This window comes from Sapajus apella, unplaced genomic scaffold, assembly GCF_009761245.1.
Source record: "Sapajus apella isolate SASKATOON/1434 unplaced genomic scaffold, GSC_monkey_1.0 scaffold72, whole genome shotgun sequence".
Lineage (NCBI taxonomy): Eukaryota > Metazoa > Chordata > Mammalia > Primates > Cebidae > Sapajus > Sapajus apella.
In genome coordinates this window covers 10,929,000-10,947,700 of record NW_022437012.1, presented here as the reverse complement: position 1 = coordinate 10,947,700, position 18,701 = coordinate 10,929,000, and the positions used below count along the sequence as shown (strand labels likewise).

Below are 18,701 nucleotides of genomic sequence, written 5' to 3'. Positions count from 1 at the left end.
AGCTGGGGTTATAGGTGCGCACCATCATGCCCAGATAAATTTTATATTTTTAGTAGAGATGTAGTTTCACCATGTTGCCCAGGCTGGTCTTGAACTCCTGATCTCAAGTGATCTGCCCATCTTCGCCTCTTAAAGTGCTAGGATTACAGGCGTGAGCCACGGTGCACAGCCTCATCCAAGCTTTTGGGGTTAATTTATCTTGAGACAGTATTTTTAGTAACTTTTATATTTACATATTGCCTTATTGTAAAAAAATAAAGACGAGAATCAAAAGCAGGCAACTAGCCAGGTGCAGTGACTCATGCCTGTAATCCCAGCACTTTGAGAGGCAAAGACAGGTGGATCATCTGAGGTCGGGAGCTCGCGACCAGCCTGACTGACATGGAGAAATACCCGTCTCTACTAAAAATACAAAATTAGCCGGGCATGGTGATGCATGCCCGTAATCCCAGCTACTCGGGAGGCTGAGGCAAGAGAACCGCTTGAACCTGAGCGGCAAGGTTGTGGCGAGCCGAGATTACACCATTGCACTCCAGCCTGGACAACAAGAGCAAAACTCCGACTCATAAAAACAATAAAAAGCAGGCAACTTATTTGGAGTTCATAAAACAGTACATTTATATTGATTTTCCGTGTTTGAGCTAAACAGCAGGTATAAGATATTTTAACTGTCCTCCAGTGAATGTACTGCCACTGAAATTTCCACTATCTCCATGAAATAACATAAAATCTAACAATTTTACTAGCCATTGATACAAAGTTAAGCTTTCTCTCCCTTAATATGCAGATCTATAGATTGCAGAGGATTTTTAGATTATCTGGGCCACTTATTTTCTAAAAGATACATTGCTTTTAGTAGCACTTGCTAAAAAAAAAGACAACTTTCCTGAGGTCTTAAGATTTGCACCTTCTGCCTTTTATCTCATACTGTAGCTTATACAGGCTTTCAAATTTTCAAATCTGGAATTAAGGTTAGATACTTTTGTAATAGTGATAAGTTAAAGGTTACTAATCCTTTATAGGGGCCCTACATATTAGACTGAAACTAAGAGGTTTACAAATTACTTTCTTAAAGCATATTGATATTTAGTAGGTGAGCCAAAACCATCCAAAAGTAGGCACAAAGTAAAACTTCTATCATACAACCTTTAAAATGAACTGATACATGCTGTTAATTATTAAAGAATAAAAAAAGGTAATTAATAAACAACTACTAAAAGCTACAATGAAGGGCTAACAATCTTTCAGTTACTAGTGTTCTAGTCATTATTCCAGAAGTAATTTTGGAGAAAGAGGTAACAGCTGTTATACCAGTGGCAAATTTTAAAAAGCAGAAAAGAGTAATGCTTCTGTTTGACCACCTTCTACCCAATGTTTCATATGACCTTGGTCAAATCTCTGTAACAGGTAAGAAATAAAATGACTTAAACAATACCTCCAATAAAAACAACTTTTAGAAGATGTTACAAACAGCAAACAAATACATGATGTTCCCTAGAGCAAAACAAAATACTTAAAAAAAATCCATTGTCAGAATTAACCCATGGTACTGTTATCCTGTTAGTTACACAATACAGTTATCTGCACCATCCATATCTCTATATATAAATTTATACAATATGGCTAAAAGCAACACAAAAATAGGTATAAAATTATGTTAGTGAGTGAAATCTTTATTAACAACTCCTTCAGGTTCCTAGGTTCTAATTCATTAATGACTGTATTTAATAGGATAGCCTCTGAAAATATTGCAGACACCCAGAAATTGCAGCTAACTTATTAACACCTGAAATTTAGTTTATTTATTGGGCTATGAACAAGATAATGAAGATTTAATGATGTGAAAAAAAATTGTTAAATAAAAGTGATCCAAAATGGAAAGGTTGACTAAATTTTCGTATCATTAAAAATAAATCTGCTTAACATCTAGTAGAATTCTCCAGGCAATATTCAACCCCGAAAGCTCAGTGAGAATTTGCTTTACTTCTAACTAATTGTGTACCAGGTATATCTGGAAATTAGTTGCATGCTTCACTGAGAGAGAATACCGAGTCATTTATTCAGCAAACCTTATTTCTCACAAAATTTAACATTAGCTTCAACTTCCTAAACCCACAATGACATTAATAGTAACTTACACATTAGCTATTACATGCATTATTTACTTGTATATATATATATATTTTAAATTGAGATGTAATCTGGCTCTTGTTGCCCAGGCCAAGTGCAATGGTGTGATTTTGGCTCACAGCAACCTCCACCTCCCAGGTTCAAGTGATTCTCCTGCCTCAGCCTCCTGAGTAGCTGGAAATACAGGCATGCACCACCACACCCGGCCAATTTTTGTATTTTTAATAGAGATGGGGTTTCTCCACGTTGGTAAGGTTGGTCTCGAACTCTCAACCTCTGGTGATCCGTCTGCCTTGGCTTACCAAAGTGCTGGGATTACAGGTGTGAGCCACCACGCCCAGCCTCACATGTATATTTGCTCAAATAAAAATGCATACACAGAAGGAATAAAAAGCCTATACATGCTAAAATACTGATGAATCTTAAAAACATGCTAAGTGAATAAAAGTAAGTCATGAATGATGACATATTATATAATTTCATTCATATGAGATGTCCAGAACAGGGAAATCTACAGAAACAGAAAATATATTAGGGTTGGGATCATCTCTTATCAGTTTTACTATTATTACCATAGCATAGGAATAGCTACAATGCATGGGGTTTCTTTTGGGGGCAATAACAAAGTTCTAAAACTGTGGTGATAGTGCTTCTATCTGTATACTGAATATACTAAAAACCATTAAACTGTACAGCTAAAAAGTGTCGATGTGGATAACTTAAAAATGTTTGCATCAGCCGGGCACAGTGGCTCACGCCTGTAATCCCAACACTTTGGGAGGCTGAGGTGGGCGGAACACCTGAGGTCGGGAGTTCAAGACCAGCCTGACCAACATGGAGACATCCCCATCTGTACTAAAAATACAAAATTAGTTGAGTGTGGTGGCACATGCCTATAATCCCAGCTACTTGGGAGGCTGAGGCAGGAGAATTGCTTGAACCTGGGAGGTAGAGGTTGTGGTGAGCCGAGATCACGCCACTGCACTCCAGACCGGGCAACAACAACAAAATAAAAGTTTGCATCTATAGAGGAAAAATACACAATCAAAACATAATTTGGAATCCATAAAAATTTATATATAATCTTTTGCTCTTTGCTGATGTCTTTCCCACAGGTTTAGAGAGAAGAAAAAAATCTGCCTGTCTAGGATCTTGTTTTACTTACACTAGCTATGAATTTCCTACCTTACCACTTATTCCTCAACCCACTGAATTCTAGTTTCCACCATCCTATTCCAAATGTGAAATGACTTGTTAAAATAGCCAACAGCTTCTAATTTCGGAATCTAATGAATTATTTTTGGTACTTGTGTTGGAAAACCTCTTGAATCATGTTTTCTCTCTGTTCTCACACCAACATGACAATCAACACAGAAGACTTCCATGACCCCCAAAATGTGGAGATTTCTCTCCACCAGCAAGCACACAAGCAATTCTGCAGCGGACACCAGCTGGGTGTCCTCCAATTCACTTCTGACACTATATACCTGGAGACAGTGTCAGATCCTACAGTTTAGGAATCAGTCCCCGAGACCGCCCCACTTCAGACACCGATTGCAAATCTAGGCCTCTGGATCTACCAGCTTCAAGTTGGGGTTCCCATGACCCCTGCTTTGAATTCAATTAGTTTACTGGAGTGGATCACCGAACACTTATATTTGTTCATTTATTATAAACGATAAAGATGAAGAGATGCATACAAGGTAAGGGGAAGGGGCATGGAGCTTGCAAGCTTTTCCTGGGGCCTGCCATCCTCCAGGAACCTCCATGTATTCAGCTTTTGGAAGCTCTCTGAACCTGTCCTTTTGGGTTTTTATGAAGGCTTCATTATGTAGGCATGATTGTTAGTGGAGATCAACTTGACCTTTATCAATCTCCTCATCCAGGAGGTTGGAAGCAGGGGCTGAAGTCCCAACCCTCTAATCATGCCTTTCTCCTTCCAGGGACCAGCCCTATCCTAAAGCTCTGTCAACATTAGTATACAAAAAGACAGCTCTTTGGAGATTACAGGCATTTTAGTTGCACGCTAGGAAACAGGGACAGAGACCAAATTTATATATTTCACAATCTTACAATACTTCTATTTTCATATCCTTCTGTTATTTTATTTTAATTAATTAATTTATTTATTTGAGATGGAGCTTTGCTCTTGTTGTCCAGGCTAGAGTGCAACGGCCTGATGTCAGCTCACTGCAACCTCTGCCTTCCGGGTTCAAGCAATTCTCCCACTTCAGCCTCCCAAGTAGCTAGGATTACAGGCATGCGCCACCATGCCTGGCTAGTTTTTGTACTTTTAGTAGAGACGGGGTTTCACCATGTTAGTCAGGCTGGTCTTGAACTCCTGACCTCAGCTGATCCACCTGCCTTGGCCTCCTACAGTGCTGGGATAAACAGGCATGAACCCCTACGCTGTTATTTTCTGTGAAACTGTTTGCTTTTGGTTGAGTTCCAGGACAAATGTTTTCGGGATTCCTCGGCAATCTGTCTTTAGAGATGGGTTCCAGGCTGGAGGGCAGTGATGAGATCATACCTCAGTGCAGCTTCAACCTCCAGGGCTCCAGTAATCCTCCCACCTCAGCCTCCTGAGTAGCTGGGATTACAGGCATGTGCCACTGTGCCCCCGTGCCCTGTTTTTGCTATCTTTAGCACTTGGCCATTCTGTTCCAGTCTACTGTCCCCATTGCCTTTCCATATACAAATGATCATCAAGTCCTACCATAGTATTTTCTAAGTATCTTTCAAATGTACCTTTTCTTCTCCATTCTTCTCTATGGTCTCCTAGCCACTGTCTTTGTTCACAGTTATCTCTGCCAAAATAATCTTTCTAATACACCAAAGTAATCTTTCCAAAACACAAATCTCATTATGGCATGGCCCTATTTAAAATCCTGTAACTATTTCTTAACTTAGCATGCCATACTCAGTATTTCTTGATAGATGCACTAACGGCATTTCAAGACAATTTTTCATTGTTCATTGCTGTTTTATAGGTCTTTTTAGCATCCTTGGCTTCCCAATAGCATGCTGCACTCACTGCAACAATCAAAAGGTCCCCTCACATTTCCATACTGCCTTAGGGTACTGGTATTATTCTATGTTGAGGACAGTTGGATATGACCCATGTTTCATACCTCACCAGCCCCATTACTGTTACTGTCTAGAACAACCTGCCATACGCCTGTGACAGCCAGAGGGTACAATGTTATCCTTCCTTAGATATAACACTTCCTCTCACACAGCTATGCCTTGGCAATCCTCTAGTCTCTATCCGGAATGCCCTTCCCATGCTTCTCTGTATGGACAGCCCCAATTTAAAACACTTTTTTTTTTTTTTTTTTAAATAAAGAGGCCCAATCTTTTAAATTAATTAATTATTTATTTTTTAAAATTTTTATTTATTTATTTTTTAAGATGGGGTTTCACCATGATGGCCAGGCTGGTCTTGAACTCCTGACCTCAGGTGATCCACCCACCTCGGCCTCCCAAAGTGCTAGGATTATAGGCGTGAGCCAACACACCCGGCCAAAACACTCTTAATTCAAGATTCAACTTAGGCACTACCTTTGCAATGACACATTCTGGCCATCTTGACCCACACATTCTCAAATTCTTTCAGAGGTTGGGGCCCTTCTTTTGGTTATTAAATCACCTGTAAACCTCTTTTACATTTGTTCTATTTTCATTATCACGTCTGTTTCTAGTATACAGACAGTGAATACTGTAGGGTCAGACTTTTATCTCACTCCTTTTCATATCTACAGTGTTTAGCACAATGCTTGGCACATGGTTAGAGCTGTTCAACAGACTCATAAATTTATCTTTCTGTTGAGACTACTGAGGAATAAACTTGAACTGAAGGAAAAAAAGTCAAGCAGAGTTGCCTATCTTCTAACTCCATACCTATAATCCTTCAGCTCCTATTACAGAGACCACTTTCCTTTTTGGTAATTCTCTTTCACGTTGATATTAAATACAAAACAGAAAGTCAAGATAGTACTAAATACAATACATCTGAATAAAAACAGGTTATCTTGAAGCAAGGCTGTATAAGAGATGAACAACTCTCATATTTTCTATGGCCTATATCTAGTGACATTATTTTATTTTTACTTAAATGTATGTCAAATACCTACTACTATGGAAAGCTAACATTTAGAGGAAGATTTCTTCCCCTTGGTAACTTTCCTCGATGAAAGTATTGGTCAGATAATTTGTGGGTAGCCATTTTTGTACGGAGAATGCCTCAAAGTGGTTATGAGTTGTCAAAAAAGTTAAAAATTACTCATTTAGGGATCTGACAAAATTAAAGATTTCACAATTAAAGTACTGACTCAAATAAACACCTCAAAAATCTTTGGGTTGATGGCTTATAAACTCAGCAAAAAAGAACAAAAATTTTGCATTTAAAAAGTTCAAAAACTAATAATAAGTGAATACACTAAGTTCTTATTTGGTTGAATGCATTATGATGAGATATTTTTCTTTTTTCTCATGATTAATGGTATATAACTAACTAAATTAAGAGTCTAAATATCTTAGTGATTCTGTGTTTCCCAAAATTCGTACATCATGGTAACATGCAAAATGCAAAAAGATGCATATACTAGACCAACATCTTTGCCCTGAAAAACTAAAATGTTTTTGGTGTTACTTCAAATATCTGCAGTCTTACTCTAATACTCTAACTCAATAATGAAAACATATATAGCAAAATTATGGCACTCTAGAAGCAATGGAAACCTTATAAATTTAATTTTTACCTGGGATTGTTTTTTAATGTATTTACTAAAAATTCATGTAGATCTATGCCAGTTGAATCAGTGTATTCTTGACTGGAATCTAAAAAACAACAACACAAAAACCCAGTATAAAGTTGTTTGAAAACAAATCCCATTCCCTTTTACATATGATGTATATCTTATATAAAACAAGATGCCCCACATTGAAAAAAATGACAAAGTAGGAAAAGTTACAATGGACTCACATGACAATTTTTCTATTCAGATCTAATGTGCATGACAAGAGTTTATATAACTGCATGTCCATGTACATTCTTAAAAAAATTAACCTCTCATATATGTCTATTTAATTTCCTCTAAATTCTTTAAAGATTCTTTTATATACTCACCACATCTTCATGTTTAAAATGCCTCCATGGGTAAAATATTTAAATGATTTACATAATTAACTACATTTGTAGCAAATTAAGACAGCTTAGTTCAGATATGAATACAAATGGAGGCAATAATTTGGAGGTAGATAGAATTTTTAAATGTAAAAGAATTTTAGATTTTTATCAGGTCTATTAAAAAATGGCTTGCTTTCAAAATACTTTCAAATATTCATGCTATCTTCTCCTTAAATATAATAATATCCTTATACTATTTATAGTACTGGCCAAGGTGACTGAGTTTTTAAATTTAAAAAGCATTTCTATTGATCTGCAGTCTGCAATGTTAGATTATAGTGAAGATCCTCCAAAATTAAGAAAAATAAACATTCTGTTTCCAAGAATATTCTTACTGGATACACTTACTCATTATGGCATCAGCTCTTTGTATCGTAAGGAATTAAAGAGTGATAATATCCTTAGTGGAATCAATATATAAATTATAATGACTCTAGTATTTTACTATGAGTGAGGGACCAGTAAGAGTTAAGATGCTTCCCTTCCTCAATGTCTGTTATGTGTTGCAAATTTTGGCTGAAATGTCTTACTGATATATAAAATTGTGTTCAACAATTTTGCCCAGATATCATCCTTCCATTCTGTTCTGTATCATTTTACATAAAGATATATTACATATAATTATTCGAGAGGTAAAGGATGGAATGACTAATAGCAAAATTATTTAAAAAAAAAAAAAAAAAAAAAAAAGAACTGCAAACCTCTTGATAACATTTTTCTGGGCAACTTATCACTGGCCTTTTCTTTTCCTGCTTCATCTTTTGAGGGCCTCTCTTCTTTCTCAAATGATTGTGTTAACTGGATCTGAATTTTCTCCTGTTGGAAAGCAAAGTCAGTTATTCAATGAAAACACAACATAATTCATTTAATAACACACATTTTTATTTTTTGAGTAACACAAAATTGTACAGAGCAAAAAGATTATTTTACCAAACTGGAATCTTCAAACTCAAAAACAACTTAAAAATACCACTTTTATCAAATACTTTATATAAAATGTTAAAACTTAGTGTTCTGAGTTGAATATACCAATTAAAACATATTCTCAAGATTATTTTAGAGAAACTAATTATTTCCTATTATAGTTTAAGTGCATCAACTTGTAAAATCCCTGGAGGATGAGAACTCGGGTCTTCTTAACCTACTTTTGCAATGAAGATGCCAAGCAAAAGCAATAATTATCATCAAGCGGGACAATACAAATGTGTAAGAGTCAAGGCAATGATTAATAAAAATTAGGTTTCTGAGTAGCCTTTATAATCACACACTCCTTTGTTCTCCATGTAAAAATGTAAGTACAAAAATTTCCAAAATAAACAGCACACTTTATTTCATTTTTGAGATTCATATATCACTGTTAATCCTTCAATCACCACAAAGTTGTTTAGAAAGATTTCAAACAAGACCGTATCCTTACAGATATGTAATGTTTAACTGTAAAGTAACCACATTCTATAAGGCTGAAATGGAGAACTAATTCACATTTTATTTTAGAAGCAATGTCATTACATGCAATTCCAGAACCCAAAGGGATTACTAGAAATTAATCCACACAGACAGAAAAAGTAAAATTCATGTATGTCTGTTTACTTAGGTAAAGTTACAAAGAAAGCTATAATAAATTCTACATCAGTTTTACTAAAGAAAAGGTGTAGCCTATTTTTAGACTAAATTATACTGTTGTTCTATAGTCATGAAAACCATCAATCAGACACATAGATTTTTTTTTTTACCCCAATAGGACTACTACCTGCTGTTTTCATCTCTTATTACATCATATCAGTTCAAATTTGTGTTCATAATATAGGGCAAATGATGCACAATGGCAGTTTTCACTAAGATGACAAACATTTGCTTTATGACTCTCTCTGTCTTGTTTACCAAAGACATTAGAAAATTCCTTACAGTCATTAATCAGTAAGTAATTTTTCTTATTGTGATTCATTTTCCAACCTACTTTATTTACTCTTTTTTTTTTTAACTGTAAAACAGGTATCTAGAAATGAATCCCAGAACTATTTTTCAGAAGTATAATATTTAGTTTTCCTGACTTCTATCTTCTATTCTGGTTACCCAAGAGGAACCCAATGAAATCCAGGCTGGGAGAAGAGATTTCACACTACCTCCTCTTCGATCTTCACTAAATGGCACTTCCAGTGAGTAGCAGATTTCATTTCTAAGCTCTCCTCAAAAAGCTATATATATATTTTTTTGAGACGGAGTTTCGTTCTTGTTACCCAGGCTGGAGTGCAATGGCATGATCTCGGCTCACCGCAACCTCCGCCTCCTGGGTTCAAGCAATTCTCCTGCCTCAGCCTCCTGAGTAGCTGGGACTACAGGCGCACGCCACCATGCCCACCTAATTTTTGTATTTTTAGTAGAGACGGGGTTTCACCTTGTTGACCAGGATGGTCTCGATCTCTTGACCTCGTGATCCACCCGCCTCGGCCTCCCAAAGTGCTGGGATTAAAGGTGTGAGCCAACGTGCCCGGCCAGCTATATGTTTTAATTACAGATATTAAACTATTTTATCAAAAGGAATTATATTTTTAAAATCTTGTAGTCTTAATGTGCTGAGGTCTTGTCTTCAGTTGGCCTAGTTTTCAGTAGTGAATAGACAAGATACATTTTAAATGCTGATGTCCTTATATACAAAATCTTCTGACTATAAATAACTGGAATAATAGCTACCTCTCCATAGGAAGCTGCTTTTCCTTTACTATTCACTCTGTCATTGACATCTGTCATTGAGGTCACTTCCTACTCACAAGCTCTCATTAGATACAAGTGACATCTCTCTCTTAATTGCCTCTCCACTTTTTGAATAATGAATTTTATTCCAGATTAATTCCTCAAAAATCACATTCTGAATCAAGCAAATTAGTTGGAAAGGGTGTCTACCATCAAGGATTAGATACTAGCACATTTCATGAGAAATAATTTATTTTCCAATTTCCACTCAGGTGCAATTTAATTATCTCAAGGTTTGGAAAAAGACTTCCTATTAAAAGAAGTATCTTTTATTCAGAGGATTTTATTCATAGACTATTATCCAAAAAGAAAAAGTTTGCTGTATCTAAGAGAAACTGAGAAAGAATATATGATGGGGAAATAACTGAATTGTGACATAGCTCCTTTTATTATCCATATGTCATAACTCATCTTTTTGAACTGTAAACACAAGAAATTATCTATAATCAATAATGTATGTATCAATACACAACATATATTCCTGTTATTTTTTTCCTCATATAAATTTTAACTAGCCAATTTAGTACCATAACAGTTTCTCCCTGAACATTTTTAAAATAGGTAAAATGCACTAGAAAAAACAAAGGTCATCCTTGACTGTTATGAGGCTAAGATGGTATAAAATCTGTTTTTTGGTCAACAAAACAAATAAATGGATTTTCGAAAACATTACAGTGCCTACTACTCCATCTCAAACAGGTGTATTCTTTACTCTAACTTGTACAAAAGAACTTTTTTTTTTTTCTTTTTTGAGACAGAGTTTTGCTCTTGTCACACAGGCTGGAGTGGAATGGCACAATTTCGGCTCACTGCCATCTCCACCTCCCAGGTTCAAGAGGTTCTCCTGCCTCAGCCTCCTGAGTAGCCAGGCATGCACCACCACACACACTAATTTTTGTAATTTTAGTAGAGACAGGGTTTTACCATGTTGGCCAAACTGCTCAAACTCCTGACCTCAGGTGATCTACCTGCCTCGGCATCCCAAAGTGCTGGGATTATATCCGTGAGCCACGGTGCCCGGCTAAAAGAACTTTTTAAAAGTGCTGTTTCAAAAAACAATTTTACTGATTTTTTTTTTTCAGATTGTATTATAGTTCTTCAGTCTTTTCACAACCATGCAAAACCCGAAGGTTAGTATTTGAAAATGTTCTCTAAGCAAGGATTTAGTAAATACTTTGATTGTATTTCTGCTTTTTGCTAGAAAGTCTATTTTATTGCTAAAATATATCTATTTTATCAAACATGCATACAGCTATCTCCCATGTAGCTACATTAAAAAAAAATCACAAATTAATTTTCAGCCCTATGTTTCTGACGCAAAGAAATGTCAAAGCAAACAGATTTTTAAGTACATTTCATTGACAACAATCTATTTCAAAACATTTTCCTTGCATTTTTGAAGCAATAAAAAATGTAGTGCTTTTTAAAAACGGTACAATTCTAAATATGTGACAATTATTCTCAATATCTGTAATAGGCTTTCGAGGGTATCATGTAAATCAAGGGAAAGTATAAAAGTTTTAGTTTGAATCACCAAATGTATAATGATATTTGCTTTATAAAAAAGATGTACATGTCATGGATCAGTCATGGCTTCTTAAATAACCACAATATTCCCTGAATTCCTTGGAAACTGTTTGTTGGGACATAGAAGCATTTTAAGTTGCTCAAACTCTTCTTAAGTAGAACAAGCCACTAGGCAAAGTTATCACATGATAAACATTGGTAAAGGGTCCAAAAATATTTATGCGAAAATATACAGATGTAACACAAGACAGAGATCAACCCATAGCTGAGATTAACAGAAAAGTAAACATAGCATTAAAAAGAATATAAGAGGCAAAGTAAATGGTTTGCCTAAACTTCATTGTTCTAAATTTTACAAGAATAGACGTGAGAAATTAGAAGTACTAGGTAATTATTGAAGAGCCAAAGTAATATGAAAATTGGCTTCACCATGCATTCAAGTTACATTAAATAACCTATCAAGAAGAAGTCTTGGGTAGTCTCTTTGCATACAAGCATTAAGTATTTGAAAAATTTCTAAAAGGTAAAACTAAAACAGCAAATTTCATCACAATTATATTTCACTGGATGTGCTACCTTAATATTTTTTAACTTTACAAAAATAATTTATAACTCTCTTAAAGCCACATTCCTAATTAACTGCATGATTCCTAAGTTTTTCAAGAAGAGAAATCATTGCTCAAAGCCTTAGATTGAAGCAAAGAGTTTTTCTAACTTATCATGTGTATTTTGGGTGCCAAGTATTATTGAATCAGTTTCATTCAGGAAAAATAAAACAAACGTTAACAAACACTAACTTAATTTAATCATAAAAAAAATTTCTCCAGTTCCACCATGTCTTGAAATAACATTTGTTTTGCTTTTTTTTTTTTTTTTTTTTTTTTACCTGGTTCTCCTGTGATATCTCTGCTGCAGGGGGTGGTGGTGATTCTTCACACACTGCAAGGCTCCGAACTAGCTTTAACTTTGAGCTTGACTAAAGAGAAGTATTTATAATTAACACTACATTTCAGAAATCTAGGGCATATCCAAAAGCCCCCTAGAAAGAGTTTCTAAGTTTCTTTATAAATAGTTTCTGCCATGTATAACAGTAGATGAAATGTGCAAGTTAAATATATCATTAATCACTACTAAAGGCCTTTGTTAAGAAGGAAAACAAACAATTGCAGTTTTGAAAATTATAGCAATAGAAACAATGAGAATAATTCCAACTTCATATCCCAAAGAATGGTGAGAAAGCGATTTTCTCTACAGATAAAGAACCATCAAGATAAAAAAGCAATGCACAAAAGCGACTAGGCAAGACAAAAACCCCAAATAAAACAAAATAAGCTTTCTGCCCCCCCAAAAAATATGAAAGAACTAAACTGAATGTAGTGCTATATGAAAACAAGGATTCATCAAGCATGAAGGAAGGCCCTTGGCATGCCAGCACACCAAAATATTTACTATACCTTAGACCTTTTTCCTGTCTGTCCAAATGACTGCAATGGCCGCTGAATATACAAGAAAGATTTGTATTAAATTTCATACTGAAACAGAAAATTTGCTTCTTAATTCATACTCCTAAACCACAGAAAAACTAACTGCACATAAAGTATGAAAAATGAGGAAATCAAAGTTGGTTTCAGTGAAAGAGTACTGATTCCTCCCAGAAGCACACTTGCAGAAGAATCTTTAAATCCTGGTAGGTTGGCATTTTTCTTTATTTTTTCTTTCTTAGGCATTTTTCTTTAAATCAGCAGAAGGCCACAATTTTTGTGTTAATTGTGTATAATGACATTTATATGGTGACTTCTTAGTAGTGAAATAAAATATACTTCATTATTTTACAACATATTATAGTTTAGGCAAGGTTAGGGAAGAGCAACACACAAAAATCAGCAGTTTAAGGTAGATAAACTCAGAAAATTTTTCAACTTAATGAGAATGTTTCAAATGCACAGTGAGTTAGAGTCCAACTACAAATCTACTGAGCCATTTCAACACTGTATGAAGTATACCATCAGTTTATTAGTGACAGAAACCTATTCATTAGGTCCGAGGTGAAGCAATGAAGCAGAAAGGAAGAAAAAAGGGCAGATTTCCAATATGAAGGTCCAGATGACTGGCAGACCGACCATCAGTCACAAGACTGGGGAACCTGGTAAGGCAAGCTAACTCAAGTATGTGATACAAGCTTTGGTTTGGGAAACCAGCTGAAGCACCTGTCAATCAGAGCCAGATAGGTTTTAAACATTCTTTCCTTCTACTTCCTTCCAATTTTCCTCTTCAAACCCAACCCCAAATAGTACAGGGCCCAGGTATCTACCATTTTTATTTCTTAACATCAGGGACCCAGTCTGATACCAAACGTAAAACAGATATAAAATCCTTAATATCCAGACTAGTATGCTTTACATTAAAAAAAAAAATTTCTGCTGAAAAAAAAAAGGCCACCATTTTACTTCAAAAAGGCCTTCCTTGTAGAGTCAGCAGAAATAAGAGTCTATAGTACCAGTATGTCCTGCCCTCATTTTGAGCCAAAGTTCTTCAAAATGAAAAAGGCCTGTATTCTTGGGATTTTAATCCTGGATTACACAAGCTACAGAATAATAACAAAAGGAAAACAGAAAAAATAAAAGAAAATGACTTTCTCTTTCTTATACAGAAGAAAATAGTATGTGTACGCACAAATACACATGGCAGTGCTGCCTAAGAGGGCTTCTGCATGTTGGTATTGTCTTCTGTTTCTATCTACTTTCTAATTTGCTCAAGAGGATTTCTAATTGCCTGTAACTCACATCTAACAACAGAAGTAAAATAAGTTGTGCTACCATCTAGTCTAGGTGGTAGATGCCACCATCTAGGGCCCACAGGAAAAAAAAGTGGGAGAAAAGCAACAGTGAATACTATGAAAATGCACATAACTAAATGAGTCCTGAGGAAGCAGAAGGGAAAAGAGTTTCTGACTTACTCCCAGTCTTCTGCTTTATCTCTTGTAATTTTAAGTATTACTGGTATAAAATCTTCTATTAAAAATCTCTAAAATGAAAGGGGTCATTAACTGGCAATGTAAATGCTGTATTCATATACAGAAGAGCTGGACTTAAATTTTTGAATTTGCTTCTTATTAGTGGGTAATCATGGTCAAATTACTTCAGTTTACTTTAATCTGTCTAAAAGTTTTCATACTATTTGCACTAATTCACAGGGTTCTTGAAAGGATTCAATGAAAGCGTAGATAAAAAAGGGACTTTGAAAACTCTAAAATGCAAATAAATGTAATTGATTATTAAAGGTTAGGAACTGACCATGTCAGAAAACCAATGTGCTTCCTCTACTTATTAGCAATGAGATTAAATTACTTAATCTAATAAATGCTAATTTTAAAAAGTGTATAAAATGGGGATGCTCTCTATTTCCCTATCATAATGGTTAAGAGCATTCATAGACTTACACATGTATTAACTATCTCACTTTTAATCTACAAGGAGACTTTGACAAAGATGAGGAAAAGATAAAGGAAGATACAGAGAAGTAAAATTATCTTAATTTGACTTCATTTAACAAACATGTTTTAGGTTCCTGTTCTATACCAGACACTGTGCTAGGCACGAGGGCTATGAAGATGAGTAAGACACAGTTCCTGGTCTTAAAGACCTCACAGTCCAGAATCAGCTACTAGTCAAACAGAACCCTAGATCTTTAGAAGCTTAGTCCAGTGCATTTAATATCTATTAAAAAAACTTTATTGTGGATTAAATTCTACTTGAGGTAGACAGAATTCTAAAGATGGCCCCCAAGATTCCCATTCGCTGCTTATTCAATCAAACACAAATCTAGGTACTGCAGAGGAAGGATTTTGCTTTTTTTTGGAGACTCAGTCTCACTCTATTGTTCAGGCTGGAGTGCAGTGGTGTGATCTCGGCTCACTGCAACCTCCGCCTCCCAAGTTCAAGTGATTAGTCTGCCTCAGCCTCCAGAGTGGCTGGGATTACAGGCATTCATGCACGGCTAATTTTTGTATTTTTAGTAGAGACAGAGTTTCCCTATATCGGCCAGGCTGGTCTCAAACTCCTGACCTTAAATGAGCAGCTCCCTTGGTCTCCCAAAGTGATCGAATTACACATGTGAACTACTGTGCCCTGGTGGATTTTGCATTTGTTAACTAAGCTCCAAGCTAGCTGATCTTAAGATACAATTTAAGATTCAGGTGAGTCTAATTCAATAAAAGCTGAGACTTTTCTCTGGTGGGAGCATAGGAGCAAGTCAGAGAGATTTAAAGCATGAGAAGGACTTGACATATTATTGATGCTTTCAAGATGGACGGGCCATGTAAAGAGGACTATGAGCAGCCTCTTGGAACAGAGTGGCCTTTACTGACAACTAGCCAAAAAACAGGACCTCAGACCTGCATACAGTTTTGGGCCCACTGTGACCTGATAATGAGTGTTGTCTTTAAAGCCTCTATGGTTGTGGTCATTTTTATGCAGCAATAGAAAACTAATATACTACTATATAAGTAAACTATAAATTGCCAATAGCATTATTCAATAACATAATTTCAATTTCCTTTCAAATAGTGAAGAACTGATATTATATGTACTAGAAAATGCACACAACAAAGCAGAGAAAACAAGTTGTTTATTAAAGTAAACAGACTTTATTTCATATTTTTATAATCCATTTGACAGTCAGATTTGGCTTTAAATAGGAATTCTATTTGATATGTAATTATTTAAAAAATGGATTTTATTATTTAGAGCACACTTTTCACCCTTAGCAGAATTTCACTGTCACAGTAAAAATTTAGCAGCTTGTTTAATAGACATGTATTAGTCCATAGAAATGCCTTAAATTAGAATTTACAAGGCTTAGGGACAAAATCCCCAATTTATAATTTACATTGTTTTATACTGAAGTATAAGACAGGAACTAGGCCAAAAAAATGGGTGCAGAATATGAAACATCCTTAACAGAATTTCAGTTTGAAATTGATACTAGTAAGTCGTCAGAACTATCAGCTACTAGAATTTGGAGAACTGAGAAAAACAGAGCAATCCTAATTAGTTATATATGTACTGGCACAAAAATACCAATTAAATATCACTCAACTAACAAAATCTGACATTTGAAAAATAGGGATAATTTTCTCTTTGTAATTAATAATTGTTAGGAAGAAAAATTTAATGGTTACACCCTTTCAACCAGACTCAATACACCTTGAAGAGCTTACAAATTCTTGGTACTTTTCTAGGTAACAGTAAAGATTAATGGGAATTATAAGGAAGACAATTAAAATGTTCCATGTCTAGTTAAGATCAGGGGAGTAAAAACAATGGATGCCAGGATGCCAATTTCTACTGGAATAAAAGATACGAAGTTCTCTGAGGCAGGAGAGCTATTTTAAAAATCAATAAACCAATAAACCAAATACAATCACAATTTATTTTTAACATTTAACCTTTTGAGCCATAAAGCACAGAGTTAAATATTCAAAGGCCTGACTCTTAGACTCTAATGAAAAGTCCATGGAGAAAGTCACAAACTAACTGGTTTAGTGTTATGCCATATAATAAATGAAGATCAAGGATCATCCCATCCTACTGGTGATGTACATGAAAATTATCCAAAGAAGTACAAACAATAAGTATGCAAAAGCATTTCTACATCTACAAGATGTAGCAAACATCTTTACACATCCCAAGAAAGCACCATGAAAAGTAAATGTGCTTACAAGTGCTACCATATGCACCTATGATACAAGTTCAGTAGAAAGAGTACCAAATCCTAGAATTATAAAAATAAAGCATACTATGGAAAATGTATTGTAAGTTTTAAAAAGTTGAACTCATTCAATATGAATAAAAAACAATAAAAATACAGCATACAGTTACAGAATTTAATAGAAATAAACAAAACCACTGGTACTGAAAATGTGGGAAGGCTATGGTAAGTTTTACTCTTTATTACTAAAGAAAAATCTATCTTGCAAGACAATAAAGGTACAAATTTGAGAAGCCATATAATCGTGCTACTGTTAATAAATAGTAACAATTATAATAATGATTATAACACTGTTAATACCACCTACAGCTTGTCAGGCTTTTTGAACTAGGTATAATACAGATATCTTTTTTTTTTCTGAGACAGAGTCTCACTCTGTCACCCAGGGTGGAGTGCAGTGGTGCAATCACAGCTCACTGCAGTCTTGACCTGGGCTCAGGTGATCCTTCCACCTCAGCCTCCTGAGTAGCCACCATGCCTGACTAATTTTTTGTAGAGATGGGATTTGCCATGTTGCCCCAGCTGGTCTCACACTCCTGGACTCAAGCACTCTGCTTGCCTCGGCCTCCCAAAGTGCTGAGATTACAGGCGCGAACTAATGTGCCTGGCCATACTTTTTATTTATTATTATTATTTTTTTAAGGAACAGGTCTTACTCTGTTACCCAGGCTAGAATGCACTGGTGCAATCCTAATTCACTGCAACCTCAAATTCCTGGGCTCAAGTCATACCCCCACCTCAGCCTCCCAAGCAACTAGAACTACAGTCATATACTGTGACGCCTGGCTAATTTTTTGTTTCTATTTTTTGTAGAGACAAAGTCTTCCTGTGTTGTCCAGGCTGGTCTAAAAATCCTGGGCTCAAGCAACCCTCCTGCCTCAGCCTCCCAAAGCACTGGCATGAGCCACCATACTTGGCCACACACATCCTTTTAATCTTTCTTTGACAAGCAGGAAAACAGCTAAGGTTATTATTTGAATTATTTTATATAAAGAGACTTTTATTCAGTCCTTTAAAAAAACACTTCATTTCTTAACAGATTAATGAAATAATTATTTCATCAATACTTTCCTAGCAAATTAGGGAATTTGTTATTTACTGCCCTCATTGTGGAAGAAGTGTGGCCTTCTGTTCCGAGCTTTTCTGACAGCCTTATTAGATTCACTGCTTTCTTGCCCCTTATCTTCCCTAGACCCTTTTTAAAGAAATGCATTGGAATTAACTTGAGGAATACAAGACATAAGAGTCTCATCTTAATTATCAAAGGGCTTACTACTGAAACAGAATATATAAAATATGTATTTTAGCCAACTCTCAGTGTGGAAAATTCACTCAT

The 18,701-nt window shown here is 35.4% G+C and overlaps 1 protein-coding gene across 23 annotated transcripts in view; it reads right to left on the bottom strand.

Moving 5' to 3' along the window:
* R3HDM1 (R3H domain containing 1) overlaps positions 1–18,701 on the bottom strand; it is a 187,056-nt gene that overhangs the window by 89,627 nt on the left and 78,728 nt on the right. For 17 of the 23 annotated variants that reach the window (XM_032250691.1, XM_032250702.1, XM_032250700.1 and 14 more), the window contains exons 4-7: positions 13,051–13,092; positions 12,483–12,572; positions 8,020–8,134; positions 6,891–6,969 (exon numbers count right to left, since the gene is read on the bottom strand). In XM_032250691.1, the coding sequence (XP_032106582.1) occupies positions 6,891–6,969; positions 8,020–8,134; positions 12,483–12,572; positions 13,051–13,092 (326 nt within the window). Of the gene's footprint in view, positions 1–6,890; positions 6,970–8,019; positions 8,135–12,482; positions 12,573–13,050; positions 13,093–18,701 lie in introns of those variants that run through there. The other 6 variants (XM_032250704.1, XM_032250713.1, XM_032250703.1 and 3 more) reach the window with 2 other exon arrangements.